This window comes from Engraulis encrasicolus, chromosome 23, assembly GCF_034702125.1.
Source record: "Engraulis encrasicolus isolate BLACKSEA-1 chromosome 23, IST_EnEncr_1.0, whole genome shotgun sequence".
Classification (NCBI taxonomy): domain Eukaryota; kingdom Metazoa; phylum Chordata; class Actinopteri; order Clupeiformes; family Engraulidae; genus Engraulis; species Engraulis encrasicolus.
The window spans coordinates 48,843,159-48,856,247 of NC_085879.1; the positions used below are offsets into that span (position 1 = coordinate 48,843,159).

A 13,089-nucleotide genomic window follows, 5' to 3' on the forward strand; every position below is an offset into this window, starting at 1 on the left:
ATCTGACTACTTGTATTGCCTCATCATGACTGATTAAATATTTGCTTTGCTTTCAGTAGATATGTAATGCATTGATATGCATTGTAGAATCGAATCGAATCGGATCAGATCGTATAGAATCGAATCGAATCGAATCGCCACCTCCCGAATCGTGATCGAATCGGATCGTGAGGGCAGTGCCGATCCACACCACTAATGATTATGTCCTCGATTGTAAGTCGCTTTGGTTAAAAAGCATCTGTAATGTAATAATGTTATAATGTAATGTAATAATGTAGTGTAATGTAGTGTAATGTAATGTAGTGTAATGTAAGGTAATGTAATGTAGTGTAATGTAATGTAGTGTAATGTAATGTAATGTAATAATGTTATAATGTAATGTAATAATGTAGTGTAATGTAATGTAATGTAATCATATCTCTTCAGCATTCTGTTGATCAATCCTCTATTCTGTCCTCCATTCTCTCCTCCGTTCTATTTCACAATACTCTGACTCGCTCTCTCTCTCTCTCTCTCTCTCTCTCTCTCGCTCTCCCCCTCTCTCTCTCCATCTACCTATCTCTTTCTCTCTCTCTCTCTCTCTCTCTCTCTCTCTCTCTCTCTCTCTCTCTCTCTCTCTCTCTCGCTCTCCCCCCCTCTCTCTCCATCTACCTATCTCTTTCTCTCTCTCTCTCTCTCTCTCTCTCTCTCCAGCTTGTGTCTTGGTGGATGAGCAGAATCTCTTCCCACACTCTTCCTCTTCAGTGTTCCATTTCTACCCATCCCTACCTCATCATTCTATCCTTATCACCTCTCCTCCCTCGCTATCGTTTTATTCACGACATTATGACTCCAGGAAGACAGGTGGGATATCACTCTGTCACTCTCAAAATCTTCACTCTCTCTCTCTTCCGCATTTTGCTTCTATCAATCCTCCTCTTTTTCATATTCCAACTGCTCTCTTTCGCATCCGCACTCATTTCATCAGCTGTCATTCTCATCTCATTTCTCTTAACTGTTTTCTTGTTCTCTTTCCCATTTTTATTTTCATCAAATCTCTGCCTCGCTATCATTCCATTCCTGTCATCTTTTATCCTCCTTCTTACTACAGTATACAGTATTTCTATCATTCTACTGCTCACTACATCATTCTATCTTCAACCCCCCTCATATTTCTACCATCCTTCCTCCTCCTCTTCTTCCTCCTCTTCTTCATCCCCCCCTCCTTCTCATTCTCCTATTTCTACCATCCTTCCTCCTCCTCCTCTTCTTCTCCTCCCCCCTCCTGCTCCTCTTCTATTTGCGCTATTTCTGATTCCATCTCTCATTTCCGTTCTTTTCCATCTTGATGACAAACAAGCACTCTTCTCTTTCAGACATAAACCAGGCAAAACCACTCTCTCTCCCTCCCTCGCTCTCTACCTCCCTCTCACTCTCACTCTCTCTGTCTCTCTCTCTCTCTCTCCCCTCCATTTTCCTCCCTCACTCTCTCCTCCCTTTTCCTCCCTCCCTCTCTCTCTCTCTCTCTCTCCCCTCCATTTTCCTCCCTCTCCCTCTCTCTCCCTTTTCCTCCCTCCCTCTCTCTCTCTTTCTCTCCTCCTCCTCTCCTCTTCTCTTGAGTGCGTTGGTACTTTTGTTTGGTGTTTCCATGGCGACCGTGCCAGCTCAGGACCTGTTAGAGCTGAGAGCATTCTCTAACGCGTTACCATGGACACCACTTTGCCCGAGTTTGATTAGCTTCTAAACTGCACTGCGTGTGTGTGTGTGTGTGTGTGTGCGCACACGCACATACTGTTTATGTGCAATGTGTGCATTTGTGTGTGTGTGTGTGTGTGTGTGTGTGTGTGTGTGTGTGTGTGTGTGTGTGTGTGTGTGTGTGTGTGCTTGTTTGTTTGTTTGTTTGTTTGTCTAGTGTGTGCCTACACTGTATGTGTATTTGTGTGTGTGCGTGTGTGTGTGTGTGTGTGTGTGTGTGTGTGCGTGCGTGCGTGCATGCGTGCGTGCGTGCGTGCGTGCCTGCATGCGTGTGTGTGTGTGTGTGTGTGTGTGTGTGTGTGTGTGTGTGTGTGTGTGTGTGTGTGTGTGTGTGTGTGTGTGTGTGTGCTAGTTGTCCTCTCTGCCTCCTCAGCTGTGACTCACTCTCCACTCATCATGTGTTGGTTGCCTTATATGTACTGTATGCAAACACTTATTCAGTCATATATTGCCATGTTTATTCATCTATTTATTTATTTACCATTTATTTATTTATTTATTCATCTATTGCCATGCTTATTCATTTATTCATCTCCCATTTGATTATTTATTTAGGCTATTCATTTATTTTTTGCCTTGTTTATTGATTTATTTGCCCATTGCTTTGTTTTCTTATTTGTTCTGTATTTTTTTGTCTGATCATTAACAATTTTGTGAAGAGCCTATGTTATTGCCTTACTGTCACCAAAATTGTAATCATGGCCGTAACTACCATTGTCCTCTGTTTTTTTTTCAGTAATGCAAAATGTATCTATTGATGAAAACCGACATATGATCAACAATAATATATACGACACCCCCACTTATCCTCAAGGCAGTGAGTAGTGAAAACAAACTTAAGAGTTTGACTGAAGTCAGGGTATCTGCACATTTTTGCTCACCCAATTTAATGCTTTTTAATACCATTTTTAATACCTCCAACAAGAAAATTAATACCACTACACAGGGTGTGTGCATGTGCACGTTACATAGTATAGTTGTTATTACATTGCTATAATGCAATGCAATACACATATACAATAAAAGTATTATTATGACTATAGTGCTAGTAGTGAAGCCTAATGTGAACACATGTAAGCAGCAGCAAGGAAGAACTTATCTAGAAGCCTATGGAGACTAAGCTTGTCGAATTGCATACAAGCATGAATTAAGTTAATGGGGGGGCCTAATGTTTCTCCCTCAGCCTCGCACATGCTTTAATAAGCCTACGAAATAAAACTGAGCATGCATTCACGCTGCTCTCTGTTATTTCATTCTCACTGCCAGCTCCCTTGTCACTTTCTGTGGCAGACATTTGCCATGACTTGTTAAAGAGGTTTCTGAATGATGTGGGAGTTTTCATGACTGTGCAGAATCTGCCCCTCCCTTAGAATAATGTATTATTATTTCAAATCAAAGTAGCATGCATCTGTGTTAAAATTACAGTTGATCTGGCTGCTCTTAATTTAACCAAAGACATGCAAACATAACAAAAAGAGCGAGGTGACTCACACTAAGTTTGAAACACCATTAGGCCTAACCCAGTTCTTTTAAATTCCTTCAAAACTGAAACCATTTCAAAATTGAGCATGTTTGAAAGTTTGATGACATTTAATCAAATACCTTCAATTGTAAAAAATAAAATAAAATGGGCAACAATTGACCATTCATAATGGATAAATAGTTCAGTGCACATTAGCCTACTATGAGTAGAGGCTATAACACATGTGGTTTAAAAAGGGTTAAAAAGGAACGGCTCTACTCCTCCTTTTCCCCCAAGCTTCATAATAGAGACGGTGGCATCTAGCAAGAGGCGTTCTACTTTCAGTTTAGCAACAAGTCTTTCTTCGGAGCGGCGAGAGCAAGAAGCAGCAGCTTCATGTGAATAGGCCTACCACAAGCATTTCACCGCTGACACGCGACTAAAATATAAGCTACCGATGCACACGCCATGCGGTTACCGATTTGGACATCCTCGCATATCTCATTGCGCCATAGACTCGTAAACACCGGGTTATTACATTTTACACACATTTCCACCGCTTGCAACTTCACTAGGCCTACTCGGGCACACTCCCGATTGCGTTACCCCTTGACAGCATCAAATAACCGTAAACACAATGATACGAAGCTCGGAGACTTTGAAGTAGAATATTGCACGATTTAACTGCTAATCTAAATTGCAATCATGGCATTCATGAAATTACATGCGTTAGCAAACACTACACTCAAACTCACGCTTTCGACGAGTAAAGTTTCGACGGTACCACAGAAATACAAATATCCACGCGGCATTTTGGTTGAGGAAATTTTAAGTCTCAACTCTTAAACTGCGGTCAAGTCAGCCACCACACGCACTGTGGTCGATGGAATTTACTTGGTCAGCCATGTCATCAACCAGTAGGGGGATCCAGACGAGGGGGTCTGCTACCTGGCCGCCTGTCATTTACTGTCGAGTGCCTTGTTTCCCACCCCAGGCATGTTCCGACTCGGAGCGCTTGTTGCTGTCTGTCTTAGTGATGGAAAACTGTTTTTACGTAATTTAACTGTCCAAATATCTATATATTAGGCTACTACATTGTGTCCGGGTGAAATGTAATGCCGATCCTTTGAAAATTAATGCCACACCTCGAAATTTAATGATTTTTAAAGCCTTAAATTGCAAGTTCTGTATTTAATGCTTTTTAATGCTTTTTAATGTCCCGCGGGGACCCTGGAAGTGTTTGAAGCATTCTAAGTGTACAATATGCAGTAGAGCACCCAGTATTTGACCCCGGCATTTGAAAATGTCTGGTTATGGCCCTGTTTGTAATGACCAAGTCTTAATGTGTTCTCTGTGATGTCAGAGTAATGTTGTTACGACGTAGTAGTGTCTGTTCTTTCCGCAATGAGTAAACGGGCCTGCCGACCGACCCATCAGCACAGAGAGGCTACAATAGAAATGTGTGTGTGTGTGTGTGTGTGTGTGTGTGTGTGTGTGTGTGTGTGTGTGTGTGTGTGTGTGTGAGCAGGGGCATGGCAGAGCAGCTATTTCTGTCCCGCGACCTCCTCGGCGGGGGGCTGTAGAATGTCTGGCATGCTCAGAGCAGGACCCCTTAACCTGGCACACACACACACACACACACACACACACACACACACACACACACACACACACACACACACACACACACACACACACACACTTCACACGTACACACACACGCTCTTCACACGTCCACGTACAAATACACACACACACACACACACACACACCTCAAATTCTGAGGGTGAGAATGTGGGTCATCAGACCAACACCAACTACTGTCCTCACGCACAGATGGAAATACACACACACACACACACACACACACACACACACACACACACACACATACACACACACAGCCACGCACACACACACACACACACAGACGCAAACACACACACACACACACACACACACACACACACACACACACCCTACTCGCTTTCGTTTCCCCTCCACCTGTTCAATAACTGATTGGTGTTATTCCCATCAGTGAGCTGGAAGAGACACACACACACCCCACAGTGTGTGTGTGTTTGTGTGTGTGTGTGTGTGTGTGTGTGTGTGTGTGTGTGTGTGTGTGTGTGTGTGTGTGTGTGTGTGTGTGTGTGTGTGTGAGCTGTCCGCCTGGCTTGAGTTCTCTTCGGCTACACGCAGAGACCAGCAACAGCTGCACCAAACCCTCACACACACACACACACACACAAACACACACACACACACACACACACTTACACACACACACTGCACTAAAACCTCAGTCACACACAAACACACACACACACACACAAATACACACACTCACACTCTGCACTAAAACCTCTCTCTCTCACACACACACACACACACACACACACACTCACACTCACTGCACTAAAACGTTACACAACAAACCAACCAACCGCCCAACTGCCCAGCAGGCCGCACGGCACAGCATAGCACTGGCATGACTAACCCACTACACACACACACACACACACACACACACACACACACACACACACACACACACACACACACACACACACACACGCTCCACACTGTAGCAAGGCTGTTGCCCACATGGATGGCCTGCTCTGTGGACAAGCAATTGGCTCAGTGTGTTACAGAATGTTGCAGAATAATGTAGTAGCCCCTTAATGTGCGCCGTACCTCCAGTGGCACGCTGTAATAGTCATTGAAATGTACCTACCACAGCACTACAATACTATGACACAACACAGGCCCTTTAGTAATGCACCACGGCTTGGTCATTACCATACTGGTAACAACAAATGTATAAAGCCGCGTTTTAAGGGGTTAACATATTGAGATGACTTTAACCATTACCGTATGCCCTGTTATATTTCCTCTGTGTTGTGAAAGAGCTAATTAGGCCTAATGTCACCGCAATACTTTAATCATGTAATTAATACTTTAATAATAATAACCTTGCACGGGTGAGGCATAAATGCAATTTCGTTGTGTGCAGTGTGCAGTGTTCACTTGTGTGCTGTGGAGTGCTGTGTCACAATGACAATGGGAGTTGGAGTTTCCCAATGGGCTTTCTTTCTTTCACTTTCATGTGACAGAATTGGCTTTATCATAGAATTGACTTGATTTGATCAACTCCTATACACATACTACACACTGCTAAATCTCCCAAAGCACCATGGAAGACTAGCTGGCTCAATAACACTGCAGAATACTGAACTAACATATATAATTGGCTTCAATTGGCTTTCCGTTAACTGCCAGTTCTATGGAAGATGTAATGGTTCAGTAACATTACAGAATAATTATTTGTATTTGTATCTGTATTTGGGAGAGACTTGTTCGGGGTCGTGATTGGCATAAGCCAACAAAGCAACAAAAAATACACAGAGCTCAACATGTTACAGATTCATGTAATGATATTATCCACGCCTTTTCAGGTTAGAAAAGTCGTGATTCTTGATGAACGTGGGAGGGGGCTGGTTACAAGTAGGCCTACCTCAACTGCTGTTACATAATAATACATACATATTTAAAACACATCAGAATAAATACAAAAATATCTGTTGTACTACCGCCATAACATCGCCCAGGCGGCCCACGCTACTCACGAGCCCGAGCAGGGCAGAGGCGTGTGTGTTTGTGCGCGGAAGGAAAATGGGTGTTGCCTCTTCTTTTTTCCGTTCATTAAGCTAATAAGAGCCTGACAGAGCGGCCCCTTCTCTTGAGTTAGCGGAAACGCCGCATTTCAGCCCACTTTTACAGCAAACTTCTCAACTATCTCTGCGTAATAACAACGTCATTACGCATAGGCGTGACCCGAGTATTAATTAATAACAGAATATAAACCCCCACTCGAGGTTTTTAAGAGTTAACTAATGGATAACGGACAAAGTCATTCGTTATTTGACTGTTTTGTTACTTTTCTTCCAGTCGCCGAATGACAAAGATACTTTTAACTGGTTTCGATAGACTCTGTGGTTATTTGCGTCGACTCGTTTCCAAGTTTGCTGGCCTTCATCTTCGCATTTCTAACGCCTCGTCCAAACCACAACAGGGAGTTGGGGAATTGAGTTTAAGTTTTCCGTTACCCGCAGGTTAGACTATTCTCTGCCGTAGCCTGCCAGTCCATTAGCCTAACTGTGCTTAAATCTAACACACAGCCATGGAGGAACAAATAGGTCATGGATGATAGGCTACCGCGAATTCCAGGGCAGCGCATTATAAATTGTGACTTACACACAGATAAACAAACTGGTTTGGGGTTAATTATTACCAACCCGGTACACGGTCTAACATTTTGACACATTGGTAACCGCAGGGCTGCTTGTGAGTTCAGTGATACGGCTTGTTTGTTAAAACGCATTTAAATCAAGGCCCTCCTCAACAACAACAACAACTCACATTCCTCCACTATCTATCTCACCACTTCTACGGCGGATCCACACAACAACCCGCTACCCTACACGGTGCCTCTCAATACCACTCTGCCCTCGTCTTCGCTGCTCCAAATCTGTCGGCTGATAGGCTCCCAAATAAGATTACAACTGCACTCCCCGTCGCCTTAATTCGCCACATTCGCAACATGAATCCAACACAAAGGACCAAAGGACCGTCAGCCGCACACAGACAGACTCCAATCCACATTATCTGAATAGAGACTGGGGTGCGCTCATTATAAAAACACACATCCCAACCAAGACGAGGAGGACGCGAAATGGCCGATCTATCTCAGGACTGGCAGCAGCATCAGTAAAGCACAATGAATGGAACCACCAAACTCAACTCACCCAGAAGATGAAATTGCAGAAGAACAGAATGTATTTGATGCATTTCGTGCAACCGTCAACACCCATGTTGGCTTTGATCGAGGTCCTTTTCAGACGCAAAACGGAGATATCAGGCGAGAGAGGAGCGAGAAGCCGTACGGCGTGGAGGCCAAGTTAAGCGCGCGGGACAGACAGACTCGGATTTCCGAGACGACGGGCTCTTTGTGATGAGGAGAGGAGGTCCGCTATGCCGAATACGTAGCCAACACGAGGCAACACCCAACTTCTCTCCCGCCCCCCTTCACTAACTCACTCAGACCAAAGCGGTGAGAAGCAAAGACTGCCCACCAGTGCTGGAGCCTGTGCGAGCCTGTGCGACCCTCCCTCCTCACGATTTGGCTGGCTGGCTGCAAAGCCTTGGTTGAATGTGTGCGCTCCTCACCACCCCTCCCTCCCTTCTCCTCGTCACCATCGACTAGACAGTAGGATGCTGCCACCTAGCGGGCATGTTCGCCATTACAATTCCGAGCACCATTGTTGAGTTCACATGACTGCTCCTTGTCTTGTGACACTCACAGCAGCAACTAGTAGGCTCAGTGATGCAATGTGACAAACGCGATTGGATAGACAATGTACAGTGTCATATTAGGCAAATTGTGTCTCTCCGCGTATGGCCTTGACCTGTGGTGTTCCACAGAGATCGAGACATTTTTTTTCTTCTTAAGCCCATTGGGAACCTCCAACTCCCATTGTCATTGTGACTCAGCACTCCACAGCACACAAGTGAACACTGCACACTGCACACAACGAAATTGCATTTATGCCTCACCCGTGCAAGGGGGCAGCCCTCAGTGGCGCCCCATGGGGAGAAGTGCGGTGGGACGGTACCATGCTCAGGGTACCTCAGTCATGGAGGAGGATGGGGGAGAGCACTGGTTAACTACTCCCCCCACCAACCTGGCAGGTCGGGAGGTACCTTGAACATGTTACCGTCCTGCCTCACTGCTCCCTTGTGGCCACCACACTGTTGCCTTGGGGCACCATTGGGGGCTGCCCCTTTGGACGAGTGAGGCATACATGCAATTTCGTTGTGTGCAGTGTGCAGTGAATACTTGTGTGCTGTGGAGTGCTGTGCCTGTGCCACAATGACAATGGGAGTTGGAGTTTCCCAGTTGGACTTTCACTTTCTTTCACTTTGACCCAGCCAAAGCTGTCAGCTGGCCTGCTCCTCCTCCTACTTGAAACACTTACTTTATCACCTATAATAGGAGTCGGCGGGCCCATAACGCTCACTACGCTCCGTGCGTAAGGCCTCGCGTGGCCCATGACGTCACTTAAATAAAATAAAATAAAAACATGTGTAGGCCTACATTAGTTACTCTACCACCTATAATAGGCCTACATTATTACTCTATCACCTATAATAGGCCTACATTAGTTACTCTACCACCTATAATAGGCCTACATTAGTTACTGTCACCTATAATAAGTGTAGGCCTACATTAGTTACTCTACCACCTATAATAGGCCTACATTAGTTACTCTACCACCTATAATAGGCCTACATTAGTTACTCTACCACCTATAATAGGCCTACATTAGTTACTATCTCCTATAATACAGTAGGTGTAGGCCTACATTAGTTACTCTACCACCTATAATAGGCCTACATTAGTTACTCCTCCACCTATAATAGGCCTACATTAGTTACTCTATAATAGGCCTACATTAGTTACTCCTCCACCTATAATAGGCCTACATTAGTTACTCTATAATAGGCCTACATTAGTTTATCTACCACCTATAATAGGCCTACATTAGTTACTGTATCTCCTATAGTAGGCCTACATTAGTTACTCTATCACTTATAATAGGTACAGGCCTACATTAGTTACTATCTCCTATAATAGGCCTACATTAGTTACTATCTCCTATAATAGGCCTACATTAGTTACTGTCACCTGTAATAGGCCTACATTAGTTAGTCACCTATAATAGGTGTAGGCCTCAGGGGCGCAGCTATAGGCAGGGCATTTGCCCCTGGGCCCAGGGCCCTTCTGCATCAGTGTTGGGGGCCCTATTATGACCTTGGCAGTCTGTGTGTGTGTGTGTGTGTGGGGGGGGGGGGGGGGCTTACCAGTGTTTTGCCCTGGGGCCCTGTGTGGAATTGTTCGGCGCCTGGTAGGCCTACATTCATAAGCCTATCAAATTCATTACATGGGGGGAAAGTGATTCGGCTTGACCACGTTTGTACGTTTTAAAAATTGTCTTAACTTTTATGCTGGGACATTTTGGGGCCTTTATTAGGACAGGACAGAGCAGGAAATGAGTGGGAGGGAGAGATGGGGAGACGAGACAGGGCCCCTATGGCAATACAAACCATAACACACACACACACACACACACACACACACACACACACACACACACACACACACACACACACACACACACACACACACAGTTTAGTACTTTTATTTGGATCGCAGCACATTGAAAGTTATACAGGCCCAAATACTGATGGAAATCACAATGGAGTTGTATAGGGTGATCCAGCAGTTATTCAGTCCAATATTTATGGATAAATATGGCATGTCACACACACACACACACACACACACACTCACTCACACACACACACACACACACTCACTCACACACACACACGCACACATGCACACTAAGCATTAGGGGTATAGCTTTAAGCCATAAGGTTTGTGGGGCGAGTAAAAGGTTCAGTTTAATTATTCACACTACTCTTCTCTTATTTACTCCATGTAGCCCTTACTGCAACATAAACAACATTAATACATCACAGTGCTTTATGAAGCCAGAGCAGAACCACAACTTCAACAGGCACTACACTTACAGTATATCACGTAAGTGAGTACACCCTTCACATTTTTGCAGATTTGTGAGTATATCTTTTCATAGGAGTGCATTAGAGACATTTCACTCTGAGACAATGATTAGTGACCTTTTAACAACATATATAACCGCTTACATTTCTTGTTCACTCAGACAAAAACAAAATACTGCCATTAATGTTTGAACATTACCCACAAAAGTGAGTACACACCAGATCAAAATCCGGTAGAGAGGGGGCCGTGTTGGCTCGAATCGTCTCCAAATGAAAAGGGATTAAAAGGGAGGTCATCTGTGGGCTTTTAAAACTTTCTTTACATTGAATTTTTATATTTTGAGTGTGCACCTGGCTTAAATAGAAGGTGTGAGATTTGAATGCAATCCTATGGAGAATATCATGATCTGCTTCAGTAGTCACAGTGCATGTTGACATGTATGTTTCTTCTAGGTGTAATTCAGATTGCCAATGTTGACAGCAGTCAGGCATCCCTAAACCAAGTCAGTCCCACTACCATGCGTGACTATTAAGAGGATCAACTTTTTTTTTTTTTTAACTCCCTTGTTTACCACCACACATGCTTGACACCATTTAAGTCTAATTTGTTTATCTTGGTCTCTTCAGACCACACAACATGGTTCCAGTGATCCATATCCTTGGTCTGTTCATCTCTCTTGAGACCAAGATTTTGCTTTAGATGGTGTCAAGCATGTGTGGTGGTAAACAAGTGAGTGCACTGGCACGCCTAGGCCTGCAGGGGGCACAGGGGGACGTCACATACAGGGCCCTTCTCAAAACCTAGGACAGTGTCCTTCCAAGTGTATCAGCCTAATTAGTCACACCCAGTGATTGGATACTCTTTATTAGTCACACCCAGTGATTGGATATTCTGTAGAGTTCACCAAAGAGTATCCAATCACTGGGCGTGACTAATTAGGCTGATACACTTGGAAGGACACTGTCCTAGGTTTTGAGAAAGGCCCACAGTATGTCACAAGGACAATGGAAGTTGAAGCTTCCCAGGTGGGCTCTCAGGATTTCACTTACAGTACACGAGACACTTCAATGGAGCGCAACTAGTGTCCAGGTGCTGGTAACGTTCAGTCCAAGTAATCCAAGCAAAAGGGGTTAAATCACTGCACACTGGTCTTCTTTGCTAGAAGTTTATTAAGTGAATAATGCGTTTCGCTGTCGCTTCATCAAGCTCAGTCTGACATTGGCATGTCACCTGTAGGTGATAAGGGGGATTAATAATAATAATAATAATAATAATAATAATAAATTTTATTTTGAGCGCCTTTCAAAATACCCAAGGACACTTTACAATCAAAAACAAATACATAACAATAGGGAAAGTAAACAAAGCTTCAGTGAATTAACAATAGGAGAGTAATGAGAGTAATTAAAATGCAAAAATAAAATAAAGGGGGAAAAAGTACAATAAAAATAAATGTTTTAAAATAACAAAAAGAAGTAGAATGAAAATTGAAAATAACATAAAAATGAGGGGAAGAAAAGATAAAATATGTAAAATAGAAGATAAACTGAAATAATATTACACTGTAGCCTCTGACTGCAGATGGGGTTGCCAGCGGGTTTATTCACTATTTGCTGAAAAAGCGCAACTACATCCTAACAACATTGCTATGATATTACCAAGAGTTTTAATTGACAGATTAAGACATGGTCATTACCATTTTGCTGACAGTAAGGTTATAACTCTGCGCTAAGGGGTTAAAGGAACAGTCCACCCTTTTTTAATATTTCCAAGCATTATTCATGAATGTGCCTATCATTTTCTTCTCCGTGTTTTCAGTAGATTTATTGGCATCAGAATTATAACCATAGCTTACCATAATCACTGAAAGTAAATGGGAGCATTACATCAAACCACACGTGATTACTGGACGGTATTAGCTGTTTTGCACTCTGGTAAATTTTACATTCATTTTTAAAGGGGCTCCAGGTAGGATTAAAAGTTTAATTAATCACTGTCCCGAGTCAGCCAACGCTTATGCGAGTCATTAGTGAGTGAACGATAGCTCTCGTGATCACTTCCACGGTCCGCTGTCAGAAAACCCCACATGCAACTTTTGACAGCGCGGTCCGAGGGAGTGTCTTGGGAAACACTTATCATTCGAAAACATCGCTTTACATACTGTATTCAGATTTGTATCAACTGCTGGCATTCCGTGATGAAAGTCTTACAGGGACAGCATTTTTTCATTATGGTGTAGATTTTG

General features: G+C 43.6%; 1 protein-coding gene across 1 annotated transcript in view; it reads right to left on the reverse strand.

Annotated features, from left to right (window-relative positions):
• cd81a (CD81 molecule a) overlaps nucleotides 1–8,298 on the reverse strand; it is a 72,214-nt gene extending 63,916 nt beyond the window's left edge. Inside the window, exon 1 of the mRNA XM_063189520.1 lies at nucleotides 8,005–8,298. Within this exon, the coding sequence (XP_063045590.1) occupies nucleotides 8,005–8,070 (66 nt within the window). The 5' untranslated portion in view covers nucleotides 8,071–8,298. The remainder of the gene's footprint in view (nucleotides 1–8,004) is intronic.
• Between the last annotated feature and the right edge of the window lie 4,791 nt (nucleotides 8,299–13,089).